The sequence below is a fragment of the Nerophis ophidion genome, linkage group LG05 (assembly GCF_033978795.1).
Source record: "Nerophis ophidion isolate RoL-2023_Sa linkage group LG05, RoL_Noph_v1.0, whole genome shotgun sequence".
NCBI lineage: Eukaryota > Metazoa > Chordata > Actinopteri > Syngnathiformes > Syngnathidae > Nerophis > Nerophis ophidion.
In genome coordinates this window covers 78,926,102-78,950,934 of record NC_084615.1, presented here as the reverse complement: position 1 = coordinate 78,950,934, position 24,833 = coordinate 78,926,102, and the positions used below count along the sequence as shown (strand labels likewise).

Genomic DNA, 24,833 nt, shown 5'->3' with positions numbered 1-24,833 from the left:
GGGGTCGCGGGGGGCGCTGGCGCCTTTCTCAGCTACAATTGGGCGGAAGGCGGGGTACACCCTGGACAAGTCGCCACCTCATCGCAGGGCCAACACAGATAGACAGACAACATTCACACACTAGGGACCATTTAGTGTTGCCAATCAACCTATCCCCAGGTGCATGTCTTTGGAGGTGGGAGGGGCCTATCCCCAGGTGCATGTTTTTGGAGGTGGGAGGGGCCTATCCCCAGGTGCATGTTTTTGGAGGTGGGAGGAAGCCGGAGTACCCGGAGGGAACCCATGCATTCACGGGGAGAACATGCAAACTCCACACAGAAAGATCCCAAGCCTGGATTTGAACCCAGGACTGCAGGAACTTCTTATTGTGAGGCAGACGCACTAACCCCTCCGCCACCGTGCAGCCAACTGGTTACCAAGTAAACAAAAAAATTGAATGCTGGACTACAGCAAAGACTTACTGTGTGTGGAGCAGCAGACGGCGTCCATAAAGTACATCCGTACATGACATGACCATCAACAATATCCCCACAAAGAAGGATGGATAAAGAAGTGTCCGCACAACTTAGATCAGGGGTGTCACTCTCAAATATAAAGTGGGCTGAAATTTAAAACTGAACAAAGCCGCGGGCCAAGGTTTAAAAAATGTACCTTTTAATAGGGACCCAAAGAAGATTTGCAATGAATATTGAATAAGCAAGGCTTAAATAGGGCATCAGGTTGTGTGCGACGACGATGGTTTGTTGTGATAAAAACACACAGACGACAGTGGGAGGCAGCGTGCAGGTAAAAAGGCATTGACGCTTAGGCATGGGTATTAAAACTGAACTGGCTACCAAGTAAACAAAAAAATCGAATGCTGGACTACAGCAAAGACTTACTGTCTGTAGAGCAGCAGACGGCGTCCATAAAGTGCATCCGAACATGACATGACCATCAACAATGTCCCCACAAAGAAGGATGGATAAAGAAGTGTCCGCACAACTTAGATCAGGGGTGTCAAACTCAAATACAAAGTGGGCCGAATTTTAAAACTGAACAAAGCCGTTGGCCAAGGTTTAAAAAATTTACCTTTTAATAGGGACCCAAAGAAGATTTGCAATGAACATTGAACAAGCAAGGCTGAAATAGGGCAGCACGGTGGAACAGGGGTTTGTGCATCTGCCTCATAATTCGAAGGTCCTGAGTAATCCTGGTTCAATCCCGGGTTTGGGATCTCTCTGTGTGGAGTTTGAATGTTCTCTGCGTGGGTTCCCTCCGGGTACTCGGGCTTCCCCCCGAGCTTATACAACGTAATAGTGCAAAATCAACTTTCAAAAAACAAACGAAAAAAACATCAGTGGTATATTAAATAAAATGTAATTTAAAAAATTAATGCCTCTTTTCTATTTGCAGCCTTCTGAGGTAAATATCAACATTTACTTTTTCCACAGGCTAATAAATTCGAAAATAAAATAAAAATGAGGTGGGCGGGGTTTGGTGATAGCGGGGGTGTATATTGTAGCGTTCTGAAAAAGTTAGAGCTGCAAGGGGTTCTGGGTATTTGTTCTGTTGTGTTTATGTTGTGTTGCGGTGCAGGTGTTCTCCCGAAATGTGTTTTGTCGTTCTTGTTTGGTGTGGGTTCACAGTGTGGCGCATATTTGTAACAATGTTAAAGTTGTTTATACGGCCACCCTCAGTGTGACCTGTATGGCTGTTGACCAAGTATGTGTGTGTGAAAGCCGCATATATTATGTGACTTGGCCAGCACGCTGTTTATGTGGAGGACAAGAGGACGCTAAAGTCAATGCCTTTAAGGCCAGCTCCCAATATTGTTGTCCGGGTGGAAATCAGGAGAATGGTTGCCCAGGGAGATTTTTGGGAAGGGCACTAAACTTCGGGAGTCTCCCGGGAAAATTGGAAGGGTTGGCAAGTATGAGTATTAGCGGTGAATGTGGTGTTACCGGCGGGCCAGCTCTAATGTTCATTTGATATTGCCTCAGGGGCCAAATTAAATTAAACGGCGGGCCAGAGTTTGACACCCATGACTTAGATGAGGGGTGCCCATTACGTCGATGGCGAGCTACCAGTCGACCGCGGGGGGTGTGTCAGTCGATCTCCAGCCAGGCTTTTAAAAAAAATAGACCTAAAAATGAGTGATCATCAATCTTCACCAAGACGTCACTTAAATGACATTCACGGTACCGGAGGGTCTTGTGAGATGACGCTGGCTGCTGCAAGATCATTATTATGAAAATATGACCGAGAGGAAGGCCAGAAACACTTTTTATTTCAACAGACTCTCGCGCCGTACCTTCCGTCAAAACTCTAAAGGCCGACTGCACATTTCCTATCTTCACAATAAAAGCCCTGCTTCATGCTGCCTGCGCTAACTAAATACAGAGTCTCGGAAAACTGGCGTGCACAAGCGATCCCTCAGAAAGCTGGCGTGCACATCACTTGTGCACGCCAGCTTTCCGAGACTCTTATTTTGTTAGCGCAGGCAGCATGAAGCAGGGCTTTTATTGTGAAGATAGGAAATGTGCAGTCGGCCTTTAGAGTTTTGACGGAAGGGACGGCGCGAAAGTCTGTTGAAATAAAAAGTGTTTCCCGCCTTCCTCTCTGTCATTTTTTCATAATAATGAACTGGCAGCAGCCAGCGTCATCTCACAAGACCCTCGGGTGCCGTGAATGTCAATCAAGCAAGCTACGGAATTTGCCGCCAATGTTTTTCTTGTAAAGTGTATGGAAGCTGGATGAATTAGATGCCAAAAACCAACCACTTTCATGTGGTATTGTACAGAAAGGACAACTTTTTTTCTCCTCCATTTGAAAATGTGGGCGTTATCATCATTACTGTCTGATTCCAATCAATGCAAGTCATCAGAATCAGGTAATACACCAACTTATATTCTTGTCTTTGTGAAAGAAAGACATCTATATGTGTTACACATGCTTGTATTATCATTAAACACATTTAACTTGTTTACAAAAATGTCTCTTTCATAAATAAATAAATATAAATGATATATATAAATGAGGTAGATCCCCTCGAGTTGGTCAATTGAAAAGTAGCTCGCCTGCAGAAAAAGTGTGGGCACCCCTGACTTAGATAGTCTCAATTGCAAAAATAAAGCAGGGCTCAAGGAAGACATGAAACTGTTACAGGAAAATACCAACAAAACAGGAAAAAAAACACCAAAATAGGAGCACAAGACAAGGACTAAGACAGCAAATAAGTCAGAGTGTGATGTGACAGGTGGTGACAGTACACCTACTTTGAGACAAGAGCTATAAAGATGCATGCTTGCTCATATTCAACAATTGCCAGAACAACTTTTTTTGTCAATATCGGCTGCTGAGTTTGGGTTTTTAATGATTTCTGCTGGTGTGCTTTGGGATTTTTTCAATAAACACAATGTGCCTCGGCTCAAAAGAGGTTGAAAAACTCTGGCCTGAACCATTTTTAGCTCAACGTTGCCCTCTAGAGGAGTATTTGTAGCTCTGGGAGTTGTATTCTGCAGTCTTTATCAGGATCTAACAACAAATACTCTGATAAAATGATTAGTTTAGGCTTGTAAAAAAAAATTTGGTTACACTTTAGTATGGGGACATATTCACCGTTAATTAGTTGCTCATTAACATGTAATTAGTAATATATTGGCTCTTAATTAGTCATTATTAAGTACTTTTTAATGCCTTATTCTGCATGGCCTTATTATACAACCAGTAAGCCATTCAATCAATCAATCAATGTTTATTTATATAGCCCTAAATCACAAGTGTCTCAAAGGGCTGCACAAACCACAACGACATCCCCAGTAGGGCCCAACATAAGGGCAAGGAAAAACTCACCCCAGTGGGACGTCGACCATGATGACTATGAGAAACCTTGGAGAGGACCACATATGTGGGCAACACCCCACCTCCACCCCCCTCCCCCCCCCCCCCTTGGGGGGCCGAAAGCAATGGATGTCGAGCGGATCTAAAATGATATTGTGAAAGTCCAAGTCCATTAACTAAGAGTCTTACCTCAATAACCTCAGAATTATTACTCATTAGTACTAAGTAAGGAAGTTTTTGTATATGATTCTCCCTTTAATACCACTCAATATATTATGTGGTCCTCTCCAAGGTTTCTCTTAGTCATCATGGTCGACGTTCCACCGGGGAGAGTTTTTCCTTGCCCTTATGTGGGCAAGAATAAAGGGTGGAAATAAGGCTTTGCAAAAGCAGGAATTCTGGAAAATCCTGGAATTTTTTGGAACTTGCAAAAATGGCAGTTTGAATTTCCAGAATGGTGGAATAGGTTGAAGGTAGAATAATTTGAATAAGTTGAAAAATGTGGAAAAGCGGGAATTTTTTTGAAAATGGTCAAAAATTTGAATGATCTAAATGAGTTGAAAGGGTTGGTGTGGACATTTTTAAAATGGGTGGAGATATATTGAAGTAGTAACACTTTGAATTAAGAAATGGTATCACAAAATTCCTGGAATTTCGGGAAAATCTGGAATTTTTCCTGTTCAAAAAACAACTTTTGTTTTTTTGTCTTGATTAAGAGGAATGTTTTGACGTTGGAACGGTTGAAATGAGTTTAAAAATGTGGAAGGAGTCGTCGCCAGAAAAAAGGGTGGAAATAGGGTTTTTGAAAACCAGGACCTGTGGAAAATCCTGGAATTTTTTCGAACTTGTAAAAATGAACGTTTGGATTTCCAGAATGGAGAAATATGTTGAAAGTGGAATGGTTTGAATAAGTTGAAAAATGTGGAAAAGCGGGAATTTTTTTGAAAATGGTAAAAAAAAACAGTGGGAACTTCCTGGAAATTTGGGAATTTTTGAAAAAGCAGGATTTTTTTGGAAAATGATTAGGAGCATGAATTAGTTGAAATGGTTGGTGTTGACATTTTTAAAATCGGTGGAGATATATCGAAGTAGTAACACTTTGAATTAAGAAATGGTATTAGAAAATTCATGGAATTTCGGGAAAATCTTGAATTTTTCCTGTTCGAAAAAACGTCTTCTTTTTTTTGGGCTTGATTAAGAGGAATGTTTTGACGTTGGAACGGTTGAAATGAGTTTAAAAATGTGGAAGGAGTCGTCGCCAGAAAAAAGGGTGGAAATAGGGTTTTTGAAAACCAGGAATTCTGGAAAATCCTGGAATTTTTTGGAACTTGTAAAAATGGAAGTTTGAATTTCCAGAATGGTGGAATATGTTGAAGGTAGAATAATTTGAATAAGTTGAAAAATGTGGAAAAGCGGATTTTTTTTTGAAAATGGTAAAAAACTTGAATGATCTAAATGAGTTGAAAGGGTTGGTGTTGACATTTTTAAAATGGGTGGAGATATATTGAAGTAGTAACAAAATGAATTAAGAGATGGTATTACAAAATTCAGGGAATTTTGGGAAAATCTGGAAGTTTTCCTGTTCAAAAAATTACTTAGTTTTTTTGTCTTGATTAAGAGGAATGTTTTGATGTTGGAACGGTTGAAATGAGTTTAAAAATGTGGAAGGAGTCGTCGCCAGAAAAAAGGGTGGAAATAGGGCTTTTGCAAACCAGGAATTCTGGAAAATCCTGGAATTTTTGGGAAATTTGTAAAAATGGAAGTTGGAATTTCCAGAATGGTTGAATATGTTGAAGGTAGAATGGTTTGAATACGTTGAAAAATGTGGAAATGGTGGAAGTTTGAAAAATGGCCAATTCATTTTGAATGGGAAAAAATGTCCCGGGAAACGTGGAATTCTGGGAAATTTTGGGATTTTGTCAAGGGAAAGCCTGCAATCCCCGAATAGGCTGAACAGTTTGAAGTTGGAACGGTTTGAATTGGGTGAAAAATGTGGAAGGGAGAACCTACCAATATCTGAAGAAAAAGAAGAACTAGAAGAGGAAATTCCTGAAGATATTGCGAGTGAATGCTCCAATACTGAAGTTGAAGTGAAATGCAGATTGAATGTAGCATGAATGTAAGAATAGTTTGAATGCTGGAATGATTTGAGTGTTGAAAAGTTTGAATTTGCAGAAAAAAAACAAATTTGGTTTGGAACTTGGGAAAGGAATGTTGAAGGTAGAATGGTTTGAATACGTTGAAAAATTTGGAAATGGTGGAAGTTTGAAAAATGGCCAATTCATTTTGAATGGGAAAAAATGTCCCGGTAAACCTGGAATTCTGGAAAATCTGGGAATTTTTGGAGTTTGTCAAGGAAAAGCCGGATATTCCAAGTTTGGAATTGGAACGGTTTGAATCGGGTGAAAAATGTGCAAGGGAGAACACGCCAAAATCTGGAGAAGAAGAAGAATGATAAGAATAAATAGATGACTTTTGGTGTAGAAAACCAATTATTTCATCATTTCAGGTTTCCTCAAAGTCCTTGAAATCCCCAGAGGAGCACACCACTTACTGATCCAAGAACTGAAAGCAACCACGCACATCTTTGGTACGACTTCAATGCAATTTGCACGCCCGCATGTCAGTCTTGTTATCGTGACTTTTATCCTGCTGTGTTTTGCAGCTGTGAAAAATGTGGCTTCCGGACTGTTTTTCATAAACGGGGAGAACGAATACCCCGAATCCAGATCAGTCATTGAGAAGGGCGTGGAGTGGGAATATGAAAACGACAACAACAAAGAGACGCTCCAAACCACGGGTCCTCTCACACACGGGATTTTGCTCATGGTACTAAGAAGTGCTGTCCATCTGAGTGATGGTGAAGGAGTCCCAACGCAGGTGTTGTTGTGTCTCTCCAGGTGAAACTACTTGGAGATGAGGATGTGAACTTGTCTTATAAGTACATGATGAACATGGACAGAGACTTCTTCATCCAAAACAACATTCTGGTGGAGGACAGTGCCTACGAGTGGGCCCCCAAGAGGTGGTCCGACTGCTCCAAGCCCTGTGGTGGAGGTAAGAAGGCCGAGTGATTACTCGCTGCCTCTCTGTTTTCTTTACGTCAGCGCGTCCACACCCACTCTGAATGTGTCGTGCAGGGAAACGGTACCTGCGGTACGGCTGCAGGAGAAAAGTGGACAGTAAGATGGTCCACAAGAGCTTCTGTAACAAGTCCAACATGAAACCCAGAGGAGACACCCAAGACTGCAACCAGAAGCCCTGCCCGCCACCTATGTACGAACACTACCATGCACTCTACCCATGCACACCACCACGCACTCTACCATGCACACCACCACGCACACCACCATGCACACCACCACGCACACTACCATGCACACCACCATGCACACTACCATGCACACTACCATGCACACCACCATGCACACTACCATGCACACTACCATGCACACTACCATGCACACCACCATGCACACCACCATGCACACTACCATGCACACTACCATGCACACTACCATGCACACTACCATGCACATCACCATGCACACCACCATGCACACTACCATGCACACTACCATGCACACCACCATGCACACCACCATGCACACTACCATGCACACTACCATGCACACTACCATGCACACTACCATGCACATCACCATGCACACCACCATGCACACTACCACACACACTACTATGCACACTACCATGCACACTACCATGGACACTACCATGGACACCACCATGCACACTACCATGGACACCACCATGCACACTACCATGCACACCACCATGCACACTACCGTGCAAACAGGAAGTAGAAATGTAACTGACTTTACATGAAATTCCAAAATTGATCATCTTGGTGACTTCCATAACAATTTTTTACATGACGGTTTATGCCATACATGACTAGTTTGACATATTTTATAGAAATATTTATTCCAAAACGTGGAGAATGTCTGCAACTTGTGGACGACACAGCAGTTAGCGGACAATAAGGAAGCCTTTGGTGGTGTTTTTCTCTGTAATTACAGCACATGATTGCTATTATTGGTTATAATGAATAAAACCGTACAGTAATTTATAATCCCAGTAATCTGAGTTTCTTTGAATTTTGAACACGTGTTCCTCCTCCCTCTGCAGTTGGGTGACTGAGGACTGGCAGAACTGCAGCAAGGCGTGTGGAAAGACCGGCATGCAAGTCCGCTTGGTCAGCTGCGTCCAGCCCTCAGACGACAACACCAGCAGAACTATTCATAATAAATACTGCAATGACGACCGTCCAGAGACCCGCAGACCCTGCAACCGAGACCCCTGTCCAACTCAGTGGCGGGTCGGACCATGGTCACAGGTACTGAACACCTTGAATACGGACAGTAGTCGGGACGAGTGGCTCGTTTATGTTTTGTATGTCAAAGCTGGTGCTTGTTGTGTGCCAACATAAACAAAAGTATGCAAATTATACTAATAATGATCATGCAAAGCCCTTCTTCGGAGAATATTTACATTTGTACGCACGTACAACACTAAAACCTTTAACATTTTAGTACTGTATGTGGAGCTGAAAAATGGAAGGTACAAGGAACTTAATTAATGTCGTAATATGAGCCAGTTTACAAAACAGTATCTAACATCTTGAACTTTATAAGCTGCGATACATGATGTATTATCTACAAACCCTGTTTCCATATGAGTTGGGAAATTGTGTTAGATGTAAATATAAACAGAATACAATGATTTGTAAATCCTTTTCAAGCCATATTCATTGAATATGCTACAAAGACAACATATTTGATGTTCAAACTCATAAACTTATTTTTTTTTTTGCACATAGTAGAATTTCATGGCTGCGACACGTGCCAAAGTAGTTGGGAAAGGGCATGTTCACCACTGTGTTACACCCCCTTTTCTTTCAACAACACTCAATAAACGTTTGGGAACTGAGGAAACTAATTGTTGAAGCTTTGAAAGTGGAATTCTTTCCCATTCTTGTTTTATGTAGAGCTTCAGTCCTTCAACAGTCCGGTATCATGCGCTAAGTTGTGCCTTCGCCTTGCGCGCCCTTTTGTTTGTATCCTTGAGTCTAGAATAATTAAAAATGTTCCTACCTTCACGCCTGGTTCGGAATAGTCCCTTTGCATCCCGGGAGAACAAACCCCGCAGCAAGCTGCGACCCCCCCCCATCTTGACAATATTGCAGTCTACACGTATCTCGTATGTGTGACTGCCATCTACTGGTCACAGTTATCATTACACCATCTACCAAATAAAATAGCTTTGAGGTCGGTGAGCACAACCAAAATCATTCTGTACATTAGACGCACCGGGTTATAAGGCGCATTGTCGAGTTTTGAGAAAATGAAAAGGATTTTAAGTGCGCCTGATAGTCTGAAAAATACGGTATTGTGGTCATGTCTGGAAGCAATTAACCCTAATAAACCTTGAAGTAAAAATGGCTGATGAATATCCTCCAATTGGCTGCACAGTGCATTAGTTTTTGTATTATGCGCTAAGTTGTGCCTTCGCCGGCTTATCCTTGTATTCTTGATTCTAGAATAATTAAATATGTTCCTACCTTCACGCCTGGTCCGGAATAGTCCGTTTGCATCCCGGGAGAACAAACCTTGCAGCAAGCTGCGACCCGCCGGTCTTTACATTGTTGCAGTCTACACGTGTCTCGTATGTGTGACTGCCATCTACTGGTCACACTTATCATTACACCATGTACCAAATAAAATAGCTTCGAGGTCAGTGAGCACAACCAAAGTGATTCCGTACATTAGGCGCATCGGGTTATAAGGCGCATTGTCGAGTTTTGAGAAAATGAAAAGGATTTTATGTGCGCCTTATAGTCCGAAAAATATGGTATTGTGGTCATGTCTGGTAGCAATTAACCCTAATGAACCTTGAAGTAAAAACGGCTGATGAATATCCTCTGATTGGCTCCACAGTGCTCGGTGACCTGTGGGAACGGGACTCAGCAGAGGCAGGCCGTGTGCCACACCCGAGACAACACCATCGGTCTGTGTCTGGACAGCAAGCCCGACACCATCAGGATGTGTCGGCTGGATCCATGTTCCAGTGAGTGCTGGGGGGAACCTCAGACCTTGTTCTAGACCGGGGGTCACCAACACGGTGCCCGCGGGCACCAGGTAGCCCGTAAGGACCAGATGAGTCGCCCGCTGGCCTGTTCTAAGAATAGCTCAAATAGCAGCACTTACCAGTGAGCTGCCTCTATTTTTTAAATTGTATTTATTTACTAGCAAGCTGGTCTCGCTTTGCTGGACATTTTTAATTCTAAGAGAGACAAAACTCAAATAGAATTTGAAAATCCAAGAAAATATTTTAAAGACTTGGTCTTCACTTGTTTAAATAAATTCATTTATTTTTTTACTTCGCTTCTTATAACTTTCAGAAAGACAATTTTAGAGAAAAAAATACAACATTAAAAATGATTTTAGGAATTTTAAACACATATACCTTTTTACCTTTTAAATTCCTTCCTCTTCTTTCCTGACAATTTAAATCAATGTTCAAGCAAATGTATTTTTTTTAATTGTAAAGAATAATAAATACATTTTGATTTAATTTTCATTTTTAGCTTCTGTTTTTTTTTGACGAAGAATATTTGTGAAATATTTCTTCAAACTTATTATGATTAAAATTCAAATAAAATAATCTGGTAAATCTAGAAAATCTTTAGAATCAAATCTAAATCTTATTTCAAAGTCTTTTGAATTGGAAAATCTAGAAAAAATAATGATTTGTCTTTGTTAGAAATATAGCTTGTTCCAATTTGTTATATATTCTAACAAAGTGCAGATTGGATTTTAACCTATTTAAAACATGTCATCAAAATTCTAATATCAATCTTACTCAGGAAAAATTTCTAATAATGTTTTTAATTTTTTTCAAAAAGATTCGAATTAGCTAGTTTTTCCCTTCTTTTTTTCAAGAGAATTTTGTCTATGTTTCAAAATTTAATTTTCATTTTTTTCCTGTTTTCTCCTCTTTTAAACCGTTCAATTAAGTGTTTTTTTCATCATTTGTTCTCTACAAAAAAACCTTCCGTAAAAGGAAAAAAAATGTATGACGGAATGACAGACAGAAATACCCATTTTATATATATATATATATATATATATATATATATATATGTATATATATATATATATATATATATATATATATATGTATATGTCTTGATTGGATTATCCAGAGAATAGTGCTCGATACCGTGGTAAAGTGAAGTGAAGTGAATTCTATTTATATAGCGCTTTTCTCTAGTGACTCAAAGCGCTTTACATAGTGAAACCCAATATCTAAGTTACATTTAAAGCAGTGTGGGTGGCACTGGGAGCAGGTGGGTAAAGTGTCTTGCCCAAGGACACAACAGCAGTGACTAGGATGGCGGAAGCGGGAATCGAACCTGCAACCCTCAAGTTGCTGGCACAGCCACTCTACCAACTGAACCATGCCGCCCCATGCAATATGTAGGTGAGGGAAAAAATCCCAAGACTACTTCATCTCTACAGAACTGTTTCATGAGGGGTTCCCTCAATCATCAGGAAATTTTCTGATGAAATCTCCTGATGATTTACTTTGCTTCTTATAACTTTTAGAAAGACAATTTTAGAGAAAAAAATACAACCTTAAAAATGATTTTAGGATTTTTAAACACATATACCTTTTTACCTTTTAAATTCCTTCCTCTTCTTTCCTGACAAAACCTCAATCATCAGGAGATTTCATCAGAAAATATCCTGATGATTGAGGGAACCCCTCATGAAACAGTTCTGTAGAGATGAAGTAGTCTTGGGATTTTTCCCACACCTACATATATATATATTTATTTATTAAAGGTAAATCGAGCAAATTGGCATTTCTGGCAATGTATTTAAGTGTGTATCAAACTGGTAGCCCTTGGCATTAATCAGTACCCAGGAAGTAGCTCTCGGTTTGAAAAAGGTCGGTGACCCCTGTTCTAGACTGGGATCCGTCCGGCTAACTTCACCCTTCTTCCCCCCCTGCAGAGGGCTCGTCGGACCTCAACAAGAACGGCAACATCCTGATCCAGTGGCTGTCTCGCCCCAGCCCCAACTACCACAAGAGCTCCTCACGTAAAACCTCCCTCTATAGTTCCCAGCCCGGCCTCCACGGCGCCATGTCTGTTTTCCGCTGGGCCCTGCCTCTCTCTGTCCTCCTGTCTCTGCAGGGCCGCCCCAGGCTGGCCCCCTGAACCCTGGGTGCCCCGTGCCTGTGCCCGCATCCAAGAGCGAGCGGCAAAGCTTTTGCTTCTCTTTTTGGGGAGGAAGGGTGGAGGGGGGGGGGTGACGATGTTCTCTCTCTCTCTCTCTCTCTCTCTTACTCTCTCTCTCTCTCTCACCATGTCTGAGACTAGGCTCTGACTAGGGAGAGGTCTCTGGCTCCTGTGTGTGCTAGCTGGTTCTCTCTCGCTCTGTCTCTCTTGCTATCTCTCTCTCCTGTGTGGAGCATTGTCGTTGTAACCGCCGGCCAGTGGAAAACTCTTAAAGATCAACACAAAAAAAAAGAACAACAAAAAAAATATATATCGACACGGGAAAGTGGCGAAGACAAGGGGTTTTGACGAAGGCGCCTCGGAGAGCGTGCCGGAGCCGCGCCGCCCGGCGTTTTGGCGAGCGTGTTTTGCGCCAGCTACGTGTTGTCATGGGTTACCAGGCGTGCTCCTTCCTTTTTGTGGCGCACTGTCATTGTGAGAAGACACAGGTGTGAACATTAACAGAAAAGGTATACAAATACATATATATACATATACACATATATATATATATATGTATATATGCATATATATAAAAAAGTTTTAAAAATATAAACATATACGAAAGCTTTATTGTGAATGTGATCTTGTCACAATGAGGACATCTTTGCTAAAGTTCTCATCTCACACCCTGGTTCCATTCGGTGATGAGAACGGCGTCTCATTCCACGTTCCATTCTCAGATTTACCGGAACTCAGCACAGGAACAGGAAGTGACATGCGTTTTTTTTTTCTTGGGGGGGGGACTGTGAGGTGAATAGCTTTGAAGCAAAGGCTGATTTGAAGAAAAAGAACCAACAGGGTAGTTTGAGCACTTCCCTCGCCACCTCGTCATCAGCCATCCTCTCTTTGACTGTTATACTAAAGTTCAATAAATGCAGCTTGTTTGTGCTTGCAGACTTTAAAGAAACACATATATAAATATATTTGTATTCCTATAAATATATATATACCTATAAGTCCAAATCTCTATGAATAACAATAATATGAATAATGTTTTACCACGACTAAGCAGCTTAAAGCTTTGGACTGCTAGCGATCGCTCAGATCCCGACTGTTATGTGTATTATTTGTTTTTTGAACTGTTATTATTGATTTTTACATGAAGACGGGAATATTATTTCATAAATGTTAGGAGTTTTTGAAGGGGAAAGGGAAGTTCGACCTATATTATGCAGGACTTGGTCAGTTAGTTGCCTCTCCATTTTTTTTCCTTTAAGGCTCACGTTTGTCATTCACATCGGCTTGTTGCTGTGTAAAACATGGCGGACTATATGTGTGTGTGTGTCTGCATTTGGGCTTCTCACACTGCGATCAGCTACAGAAATACCTCATAAACTTCTTTGTTGAGAGTGTCCAGCTGTATCATGTTTTTGTTTTGTTTTTTTCCTTTCCTTTGTTTTTGGGATGAACATTACCCACGTGAACAATGCCTTATCTTGGATTGAATGTAACGGCATTTATCTGTGAAAGAGATGGCTTTACTCATTCAAAGTTTCACTTGGAATAGAGGCAGCTTCAAACCAACTTAAAACTCACACCCCGCCAACCGTCAAACCTACCAAGGAGATGTTGGACCGATGTCTGACTACAGGGAAGGGTTTACAAAGGGCCTAGGGTATTGACACACAAAAAAAATAATAATTACACACGTACAGTGGGGCGAAAAAGTATTTAGTCAGCCTTCGATTGTGCACGTTTTTGCACTTAAAAATGATGACAGGGATCTGTAATTTTCATCATAGGTACACTTCAACTGTGAGAGACAGAATGTGAAAAAGAAATCCAGGAAATCACATTGTAGGAATTTTAAAGAATTTATTTGTAAATTAAAGCTGCAAGCAGCGTTGGTCGGGTCCGCCCTTGGCTGCTGCCCCCGAGACCCACGTTAGAAGACGCCTTGGAGCCACTATTTTGAGAATCTAATGCATTGTGAAAGTAATGCAGTTGTTGTATTGAAGTGAAAATATCGAACTTCCTGTTGATTTTTGCTAAAGTATGTTAATTATTAAAATGTAGGTCTAAGTGAGACCTACATAGTGTTTTTTGTTTCATGTCTTTCTGACATTCCTACCGGAAGTTACAAGCAGTTGTGTCTGTTTTCTTCCTAGAAGCAGTTTGTCCGTGTTGTATTCCTAGGGGGGCGGAAGAGCGCATTTTTGAGTTTTGAGGTTAGGTTTTTTCATCAGATCGCAATTTTTGCCAGACCTGATGTGTGTGTCAAGTTTGGTGAGTTTAGAAGCATTTTAAGGGGGTCAAATAACAGCTCAAAGAGGCAAAAATTACATTTTTAGGAGACTTTGCACAGGGGTTCTTTGAAGGCGCGTAAAATCAAAACCTGAGAACTTATCAAAACTCTGTTCTATACTTTTAATCAGAAGGGTTCAATCTCTCTCCTGTGTGAGTTTGAAGCCAAAACAACACACGCACTCAGAGGAGTTAATGTTTGAAGAAAGGTGACCGTTTTTTACAAAACTTTTGTTTTGAAGGGGGGATTGCAAACTTCCTGTTGATTTCTGTTGGGGGTTGTCAATCTATGAAATGTAGGTCTAAGCGAGACCTACATAGAGGTTTTTGTTTCATGTCTCTCCGACATTCTTACTGGAAGTTACAAGCAGTTTTGTCTGTGTTTTTTCTTCCTAGGAGCAGTTTTTTCAGTGTTTTATTTAAAAATAGCGCTAGAGCGCAATTTTGAGTTTTGAGGTTAGGTTTTTTCATTAGATCGCAATATTCGCCAGTCCTTATGTGTGCGCCAAGTTTGGTGACTTTTGAAGCATTTTAAAGGGGTCAAATTACAGCGCAAAGAGGCAAAAATTGCATTTTTTGCAAAAAATTTATTTTGAAGGGGTTTTTACCAACTTCCTGTAGATTTTTGCTGAAAGAAGTGAGTGTATGAAAATTGGGTCTAAGTCAGACCTACATAGGAGTTTTTGTTTCATGTCGCTATGACATTCCTAACAGAAGTTACATGCAGTTTTGTTTGTAATTTTTTCTTAGGAGGCGCCAGAGCGCAATTTTCATTTTGGGGGATTGGTTGCTTAATATGTTGGGAAGGTTTGCTATACCGACGTGTGCGTCAAATTTGGTGAGTTTTGAAGCATGTTAAGGGGGTCAAATTACATCGCGTAGGTGCGGAATAATAATAAAACACAGCAGTTTCAATAGGGTCCTTGGCCTATGGCAAAGGACCCTAATTACGGTGGAAAATAAGTATTTGGTCAACCATTCAAAGCTCTCACTGATGGAAGGAGGTTTTGGCTCCAAATCTCACGATACATGGCCCCATTCATTCTTTCCTTAACACGGATCAATCGTCCTGTCCCCTTAGCAGAAGAACAGCCCCAAAGCATGATGTTTCCACCCCCATGCTTCACAGTAGGTATGGTGTTCTTGGGATGCAACTCAGTATTCCTCTTCCTCCAAACACCACCAGTTGAGTTTATACCAAAAAGTTTAATTTTAGTTTCATCTGACCACATGACATTCTCCCAATCCTCTGCTGTATCATCCATGTATCCATTTTGCTATAAACTCAACTGGTGGTGTTTGGAGGAAGAAGAATACTGAGTTGCATCCCAAGAACACCACACATTCTGGGAAGCATGGGGGTGGAAACATCATGCTTTGGGGCTGTTTTTCTGCTAAGGGGACAGGACGATTGATCCGTGTTAAGGAAAGAATGAATGGGGCCATGTATCGTGAGATTTGGAGCCAAAACCTCCTTCCATCAGTGAGAGCTTTGAATGGTTGACCAAATACTTATTTTCCACCATAATTTACAAATAAATTATTTAAAATTCCTACAATGTGAATTCCTGGATTTTTCCCCACATTCTGTCTCTCACAGTTGAAGTGTACCTATGATGAAAATGACAGACCTCTGTCATCATTTGAAGTGGGAGAACTTGCACGATCGCTGGCTGACTAAATACTTTTTTGCCCCACTGTACAAACACACTCAACACTTCAGACATGTCATTGTATTGTGATCACATATTTCTGTTGTGACTATGTAGCCAGCTATCCAAGGTTTCCTCCTGCTGGAGTTGGACTGTAAGAGACCAAGCCAGATCTAGCAGTGCGATACTGTATATAACATTGGTGTTGACTGTATTTAAAAAAATGTTCATGACTGTTATCTTCTATAATATTCTATACTATGGGTAACTGTTTCGTGGCTTCACTGGCCTGCTGCGTGGGGCTGGCTAACCTTTGGTTAACGTTGAAGAAACATTCAGATGGACTATGTGCACTGCGTCTATATGCACTTTGATTTATCAGGGAAATTTTATTAATGTTTTGTAAATGTTTCATATGACACTTAACGTGCCATTCCAGTTTTTACATCGTCACGGATTTCATTTTGACAGCAACTATCATTTGTTGTACTACTGCGTTTAGTTTCCTTTGATTTCAAAATGATGTTCAATCAACACCCGGATTGGTTGATTTCCAGTATTGAAGTGTTTTACCAAAGTGACTGTGAACTTGTAACTTTCGATACAGTTGAATTATTTTTCTTAAGAAAAGAATATATCTATATATTGAGCAGGGGGGGGCGGCGTGCATCTCATTGTTTAAGTTCCTGTCATTCTCAAACAGCAAAGTTGTATCAATAAAAATGTTTTGAAAAGTGTCCGCGTTTTCTCACCGGGAGTTTTTTCCATATGGATGTCTCGTTTTCTAAGGTCAAAGTCAAAAAGTGAAGGAAAAAAAGTGATACATTAGCCATCGATCAACCTTTTTTTATACAAAACACGTTTCCATATGAGTTGGGAAATTGTGTTAGATGTAAATATAAACAGAATACAATGATTTGCAAATCCTTTTCAAGCCATATTCAGTTGAATATGCTACAAAGACAACATATTTCATGTTCAAACTCATAAACTTTATTTTTATTTTTTGCAAATAATAATTACCTTGGAATTTCATGGCTGCAACACGTGCCAAAGTAGTTGGGAAAGGGCATGTTCACCACTGTGTTACATCACCTTTTCTTTTAACAACACTCAATACACGTTTGGGAACTGAGGAAACTAATTGTTGGAGCTTTGAAAGTGGAATTCTTTCCCATTCTTGTTTTATGTAGAGCTTCAGTCCTTCAACAGTCCGGGGTCTCCGCTGTTGTATTTTACGCTTCACACATTTTCGATGGGAGACAGGTCTGGACTGCAGGCTGGCCAGGAAAGTACCTGCACTTTTTTTTACGAAGCCACGCTGTTGTAACATATCGCTTGGCATTGTCTTGCTGAAATAAGCAGGGGCGTCCATGAAAAAGACTGCGCTTGGATGGCAGCGTATGTTGTTCCAAAACCTGTATGTACCTTTCAGCATTAGTGGTGCCTTCACAGATGTGTTAGTTACCCATGTCTTGGGCACTAATGCACCCCCATACCATCACACATGCTGGCTTTTGAACTTTGCTTCGATAACAGTCTTGATGGTTCGCTTCCCCTTTGGTCCGAATAACACAATGTCAAATATTTCCAAAAACAATTTGAAATCTGGACTCGTCAGACCACAGAACACTATTCCACTTTGCATCAGTCCATCTTAGATTATCTCGGGCCCAGAAAAGCCGACGGCGTTTCTGGATGTTGTTGATAAATGGTTTTCGCTTCGCATAGTAGAGCTTTAACTTGCACTTACAGATGTAGCGCCAAACAGTATTTAGTGACAGTGGTTTTCTGAAGTGTTCCTGAGCCCATGTGGTGATATCCTTTAGAGATTGATGTCGGTTTTTGATACAGGATCGAAGGTCACGGTCATTCAATGTTGGTTTCGGGCCATGCCGCTTACGTGGAGTGATTTCACCAGATTCTCTGAACCTTTTGATGATATTATGGAGCGTAGATGTTGAAATTCCTAAATGTCTTGCAATTGCACTTTGAGAAAGGTTGTTCTTAAACTGTTTGACTATTTGCTCACGCAGTTGTGGACAAAGGGGTGTACCTCGCCCCATCCTTTCTTGTGAAAGACTGAGCATTTTTTGGGAAGCTGTTTTTATAGCCAATCATGGCACCCACCTGTTCCCAATTAGCCTGCACACCTGTGGGATGTTCCAAATAAGTGTTTGATGAGCATTCCTCAACTTAATCAGTATTTATTGCCACCTTTCCCAACTCTTTGTCACGTGTTGCTGGCATCAAATTCTAAAGTTAATGATTATTTAGAAAAAAAAAGTTTATGAGTTTGAACATGAAATATGTTGTCTTTGTAGCATATTCAACTGAATATGGCTTGAAAAGGATTTGCAAATCATTGTATTCTGTTTATATTTACATCTAACACAATTCCTCCAACTGATATGAAAACGGGGTTAGTACAAAAATTTAGACTGGCAACATTTCTATTTCAAATTTTCTAGAATTTCCCTGGATTTCTCTTTTTCACGTTTTGGGCCTTCCTCTTTCTTCCTCCCTGCATCCTCTGCTGCTGGCCTGGCTTGACACCTGTTCTGTGCACGGTGTGGAACCACACACTCCTACACACACTTCAGCATACACTGGCAATACATCAACTGCTCTCTATAGTTTCAGCTCTTTGTTTGTTTTTTTTTGTGTTTTTTTTCCGCAGGCCACCGTTGTCATGGAGACCGCTGGGTGTTCTGTCGTAAGGAGGGGTTGACGCGCTACTGCTCTCTACCAGACTTTCAGCTTCTATGCTGCAAGACCTGCAGCAATGTCACAGCCACGGAGTCTCGAACCAACTTCACCACCACCCCCATCAGTTCCACACCACACGACGTCACAGGGCGTCCGCCCACCAGCCTCAGTCATTTGTTCACTGCTACCCAGCCTTCTAAATCTCTAATCACTGCCACTCCAGATGTGACCACCAACTCCTGGACCGTGACTCATACTCCCACATTGGTTCTTACAAGCCATCAGTCCACCTTGACCTCACTGGGAGCCACAGAAATAATCGCCACCCGCACAAGAGGAGCTACCATAGCACCTGTTCTCCCAACCACATCAAATGCTACGGACTTTCCCAGAACTAATGCGAAAACTCTTACCTTGCCTGCCCCAGGAACAGACGAGAGTTTACATCCAACGCCACAGAGCACTACAGGTTATCCAACTACCACTTTCTTTCCCACAAAATTCACTCCAACCAACAGTATGAGCATTAACAGTACCAAAACCCCACTACAAACCAAGCCCCCCAAAAATGTTGTACCAAAGAAAAGTACCCTAAAAGTAAGTCCACCCAAAAAATATCCACACAAAAAGGAGAATGCGCCAAAGTCCAGTCTCCAAAAGAACACTACCCCAAAAAAGAGTACATCAACCAGCAAAAAGGCTACAGTAACCAACTTGCTTCCTAAAAAGATTACACCAGTCAAAACGACAACCAAAAAGACTACAGCAGTAAAAAAGACACCCCAAAAAACTACACCGGTCAAAACAACACCCAAAAAGACTACACCAGTCAAAAAGACACCCAAAAAAACTACACTAGTCAAAACAACACCCAAAAAGACTACACCAGTCAAAACAACTCCCAAAAAGACTACACCAGTTAGTGTGACTCCTAAAAAGACTACACCAGACAAAACAACTCCCAAAAAGACTACACCAGACAAAACAACTCCTAAAAAGACTACACCAGACAAAACAACTCCCAAAAAGACTATACCAGACAAAACAACTCCTAAAAAGACTACACCAGACAAAACAACTCCCAAAAAATTCAAACCGACCAAGACAACTCCTGAAAATAATGGACCTTCTAACACAACGACCAAAAAGCCTATGCCAGCTCACACAGCGCCCAAAAAGATAGTCAACGCCTCCCCAAAGAAGTCTCCCCCGGTTAAGAAGCTTACTGAAAAAAGCAAACCCACTCCTAAAAATAAGACCGCTTCAAAGTCATTACCCCCCAAAAACGCCAAAGTTTCAAAGCAAACCCAAACAAAAACAAGCCTGAAAAAGACCTCAAAAATCGCAGAAAGAGTCGAAGTCGAAAGTCGAATCCCAGTGGGACAAACGACAACAGCTTCGTATCACATTACATGGACGACTCCAATCACAAGCACGGAGACCCCGTCCTCTAGTCCTTCGACCACCAGTGTTTCTAGTACAACCACAAGCCTGCCTTTGCCTTACTCAACAATCAACACCACGGCTATCACTAAAAAGTCAGCAAGTACGGACGAAGCTCTTTTGTGGCGAGAAGACAATGCTCGCTTGGGAACCACAACCTCAAGCCATCTTCCAGACGTCACAATTCCCAGCGAAAAGCCGTCACACACGGACGTCCCAATGAGCAGCGGCGGGGATGTCATTGTCAGCCGCGGAACTATTCTGAGTGGCGACGGCATCACCGTGTCTTACAACCGTGAGGATGCGGCGAGTCGCACCACGGTGCTGGATGACGGCTTAGCTGTGATGATACCGACCCTCCACAGCGAAGATGTGACGGATCTGACTTCCTTGCCCTGGCTGAACCTTTCCGAGTACATTCCTGTGACCACGCCTGTCACGGCTACAACCCCCGACCCTGCTTCCTCTCTCGCACACACGACTGAAAAACCTACCGCTGGGACTCCTGTGTTCTCTACGGTGGACCCTCAGCAAGGGGGAAAAGACAACAATGACATCGACGCTCTGTACCAAAGGATCACCAGCGAGGACTCTGACATTTCCCAGAACAACCTGATCCCAAAGCGACGCGTCAACCTGCGGGAAAAGACCAGGAATAAACGTATTCAGGAGCTTCTGGAGGAGAAGCGGAACCTTCTCCTTAGGATGAGGAGAGGCCATGCAGAGCGATAGAGCACAACTTGTTCAGTTCTCTTATAGAGACGACCATTTCTACAGACTTCTTTAAAATCCCCACGGTGTTCCCTCTATCGGGGGTTCAGCAACAAACTGTCCGCGTTGAAACAGTCAATAAAGACCTCTGGGAAGTCGTAGCTTTGGCAACAAACAAGAAAATCCAGAAACTAGCACACATGTACCTAGTTAAAGTCCTACTGAAAGCCACTACTAGCGACCACGCAGTCTGATAGTTTATATATCAATGATGAAATATTAACATTGCAACACATGCCAATACGGCCGCTTTAGTTTACTAAATTGCAATTTCAAATTTCCCGCGAAGTATCCTGTTGGAAACGTTGCGGCATGATGACGCGTGCGTTGGACGTCTCGGGTTGTAGCGGACGTTATTTTCCAGCCCGATCCAAGCTATAAGTAGTCTGCTTTGATCGCATAATTACACAGTATTCTGGACATCTGTGTTGCTGAATCTTTTGCAATTTGTTCAATTAATATTGGAGAAGTCAAAGTAGAAAGATGGAGGCAGGAAGCTTTTAGCCTTTAGCTAACACAAACACAGCCGGTGTTTCCTTGTTTAAAATTCCTGAAGGTGAAGCTTTACTATGGATCAGAGCGGTCAAGCGAACATGGATCCCGACCACATGTCAACCGGCAGGTTTCGGTGAGAAAATTGTCTTAATAAGTCGGCTCTTACCGGAGACATCAGCGGAGCTTCTGTCTTGCTGCAGCCGCGTGACTTCCCTCAGAGACACTGGGTCAACACACCCGTGGTCACACCCCTCCCACTTTCAGGTACTATTTAATCTCACTAAAACACTAGCAACACAATAGAAAGATAAGGGATTTTCCAGAAGTATCCTAGTAAATGTCAATCAATCAATCAATCAATGTTTACTTATATAGCCCTAAATCACTAGTGTCTCAAAGGGCTGCACAAACCACTACGACATCCTCGGTAGGCCCACATAAGGGCAAGGAAAACTCACACCCAGTGGGACGTCGGTGATAATGATGACTATGAGAACCTTGGAGAGGAGGAAAGCAATGGATGTCGAGCGGGTCTAACATGATACTGTGAAAGTTCAATCCATAATGGATCCGCAAGAGTCCAGTCCAAAGCGGATCCAACACAGCAGCGAGAGTCCCGTCCACAGCGGAGCCAGCAGGAAACCATCCCAAGCGGAGGCGGATCAGCAGCGCAGAGATGTCCCCAGCCGATACACAGGCAAGCAGTACATGGCCACCGGATCGGACCGGACCCCCTCCACAAGGGAGAGTGGGACATAGGAGAAAAAGAAAAGAAACGGCAGATCAACTGGTCTAAAAAGGGAGTCTATTTAAAGGCTAGAGTATACAAATGAGTTTTAAGGTGAGACTTAAATGTTTCCACTGAGGTGGCATCTCAAACTTTTACAGGGAGGGCATTCCAGAGTACTGGAGCCCGAACGGAAAACGCTCTATAGCCCCAGACTTTTTTTGGGCTTTGGGAATCACTAATAAGCCGGAGTCCTTTGAAGGCAGATTTCTTGCCGGGACATATGGTACAATACAATCGGCAAGATAGGATGGAGCTAGACCGTGTAGTATTTTATACGTAAGTAGTAAAACCTTAAAGTCACATCTTAAGTGCACAGGAAGCCAGTGCTGGTGAGCCAGTACAGGTTCTTGTCAAAATGTGTCTAATAACATCTGAATCGCTCCCACTGCAATCGCCTTTTTTTTTTTTTTTCCTAGTCCTTCACTCTGAATTTCCTCATCCACAAATCGTTCATCCTCGCTCCAATTAATGGGGAAATCGTCGCTTTCTCGGTCCGAATCGCTCTAGCTGCTGCTGGCTCACATTATAAACAATGTTCAGATGTGAGGAGCTCCACAACCCGTGACATCACGCGCACATCGTCTGCTACTTCCGGTACAGGCAAGGCTTTTTTTTTAGCGACCAAAAGTTGCGAATTTATCGTGGATGTTCTCTACTAAATCCTTTCAGCAAAAATATGGCAATATGGGGAAATGATGAAGTATGACACATAGAATGGAGCTGCTATCCCCGTTGAAATAAGAACATCTCATTTCAGTAGGCCTTTAAAGGAGCACTTTATAAAACCAAACTTGTTACTCCTCAAAAGCATCCACAATGGTGACCATAACTGGGCAAGGATGTAAGACAGTACTGTTAATACAACTATTTTGATACAAGTGCAGAGACAAATACCTCATGGTACCGCTTATGTTGCTACTGTGGGACATCGTCATTGTGTCTCCTCCCCAAACCTGTGGAAAACAGTTTAAATTGAGTAACAAACTCAATGTAGTTTTGCTACTTATTTTTATGTTGCTTGTTCCAGAGTTGCATGCTTTGGGATTTTCTCATCCCCCGATAAATTGCCTGCTTTGGGGAATTGCTAAACACACGGTGCTTGGAACATAAGACGAAGCTATTGTTGGGAAAACAAAAAGGCTTCAGGAGATATAAAATATTTGTGGCATGTTTTTATTAGTATTATTTGTGTTGCGGTCTGAACAAAGGTGCTTTGATGCTAAAAGTGTTATTTGTATGTACAGAGAATATAGAGATACAGTAATATAACATTCTATGGTAACTTTGTATGCAAAGAAGCTTTGGATCGATCATTTTAAATTGTTTATCCATTTCTAACTGGAAACAACCGCTGAAGCACCAACAGATCTAGCTGTACGATATCTGTACATATCCAAAAGAACTTCATGTTTAATATTTATTAAAGTTTAAGTGCCTGTGGTATTTTGCAATGTATCCGTGTTGGGTCATTCTTGTTCATGTGTAACAAAAAACTGACCATGCGTCCTCTTTTCCCCAGACATGTCCTCTTTGGCGAGGTTGTCCGGGCCGTCCGGGCGGGGTTTCTTAAATGCCTCAAATGTCCTGCATTTTGAGTCAGGATTGCGTGTAGTTTCAATGTACGTACAGGGTTAAGAAAGAGTTCAAAACAAAACAAATTGTGAAGGTCTTAAATGCCTCAAATGTCCGGCATTTTGAGTCAGGGCTGCGTGTATTTTCAATGTACGTACAGGGTTAAGAAAAAGTTCAAAACAAAACAAATTGTGAAGGTGTGTGCACAGAAAAAGTTGTGAGGGCGAGCGAGTGGATTGATTGACATACTTGCCAACCCTCCCGAATTTCAGTGCCCCTCCCGAAAATCTCAAGGGGTCAACCATTCTCCCGATAGTACCCCGATTCCCATCCAGACAACAAATTTGGGGGCTTGCCTTAAAGGTATTACCTTTGTGTGCTGGTCCAGGCACACAGCTTTTCACACACACACAAGTGAATGCAAGGCATACTTGGTCGACAGCCATACAGGTCACACTGAGGGTGGCCGTTTAAACAACTTTAACACTGTTACAAATATGCGCCACACTGTGAAGCCACACCAAACAAGAATGACAAACACATTTTGGGAGAACATCCGCACCGTAACACAACATAAACACAACAGAACAAATACCCGGAACCCCTTGCAACACTAACTCTTTTGGGACGCTACAATATATACTCCCCCATCTAAACCCCGCCCCCACCAACCTCTCCCCCCGCCCCATCTCCTTAATTCGGAGGTCTCAAGGTTGGCAAGTACGTTGATTGATTGATTAAAATTATGAATATATTAGTAGATCAAACTGTCATTGCTCAAAACATAATATTGAATCAAAATCTATGTTATTATGAATTTTTGACCTATCCAAGGTTCCAATTAAGTCACATCAAATATTCCACTTTGAAAAATATTTTGGGTGAAAGATTTTGCATATTTTGTGTGTTTGCCATTAAAAAATATATAGTTCTGTTTGACAAAAAAGGGCATTAAAAAAAAACTAAAACGTTTTGAAATGAGGAATGGATCTGAAATTGATGTAGACACCAGAGATTTAAGCGTTAA

At 41.7% G+C, this 24,833-nt stretch overlaps 1 protein-coding gene across 2 annotated transcripts in view; it reads left to right on the top strand.

The window, feature by feature from the left end:
- LOC133553647 (A disintegrin and metalloproteinase with thrombospondin motifs 2-like) overlaps positions 1 to 23,689 on the top strand; it is a 338,493-nt gene extending 314,804 nt beyond the window's left edge. For both annotated transcript variants that reach the window (XM_061902099.1, XM_061902098.1), the window contains 8 exons: positions 6,332 to 6,412; positions 6,488 to 6,651; positions 6,723 to 6,879; positions 6,963 to 7,098; positions 7,972 to 8,179; positions 9,780 to 9,909; positions 11,862 to 11,948; positions 18,707 to 23,689. In XM_061902099.1, coding sequence (XP_061758083.1) covers positions 6,332 to 6,412; positions 6,488 to 6,651; positions 6,723 to 6,879; positions 6,963 to 7,098; positions 7,972 to 8,179; positions 9,780 to 9,909; positions 11,862 to 11,948; positions 18,707 to 20,910 — 3,167 coding nt within the window. In that variant the 3' untranslated portion in view covers positions 20,911 to 23,689. The remainder of the gene's footprint in view (positions 1 to 6,331; positions 6,413 to 6,487; positions 6,652 to 6,722; positions 6,880 to 6,962; positions 7,099 to 7,971; positions 8,180 to 9,779; positions 9,910 to 11,861; positions 11,949 to 18,706) is intronic.
- Positions 23,690 to 24,833: the final 1,144 nt, after the last annotated feature.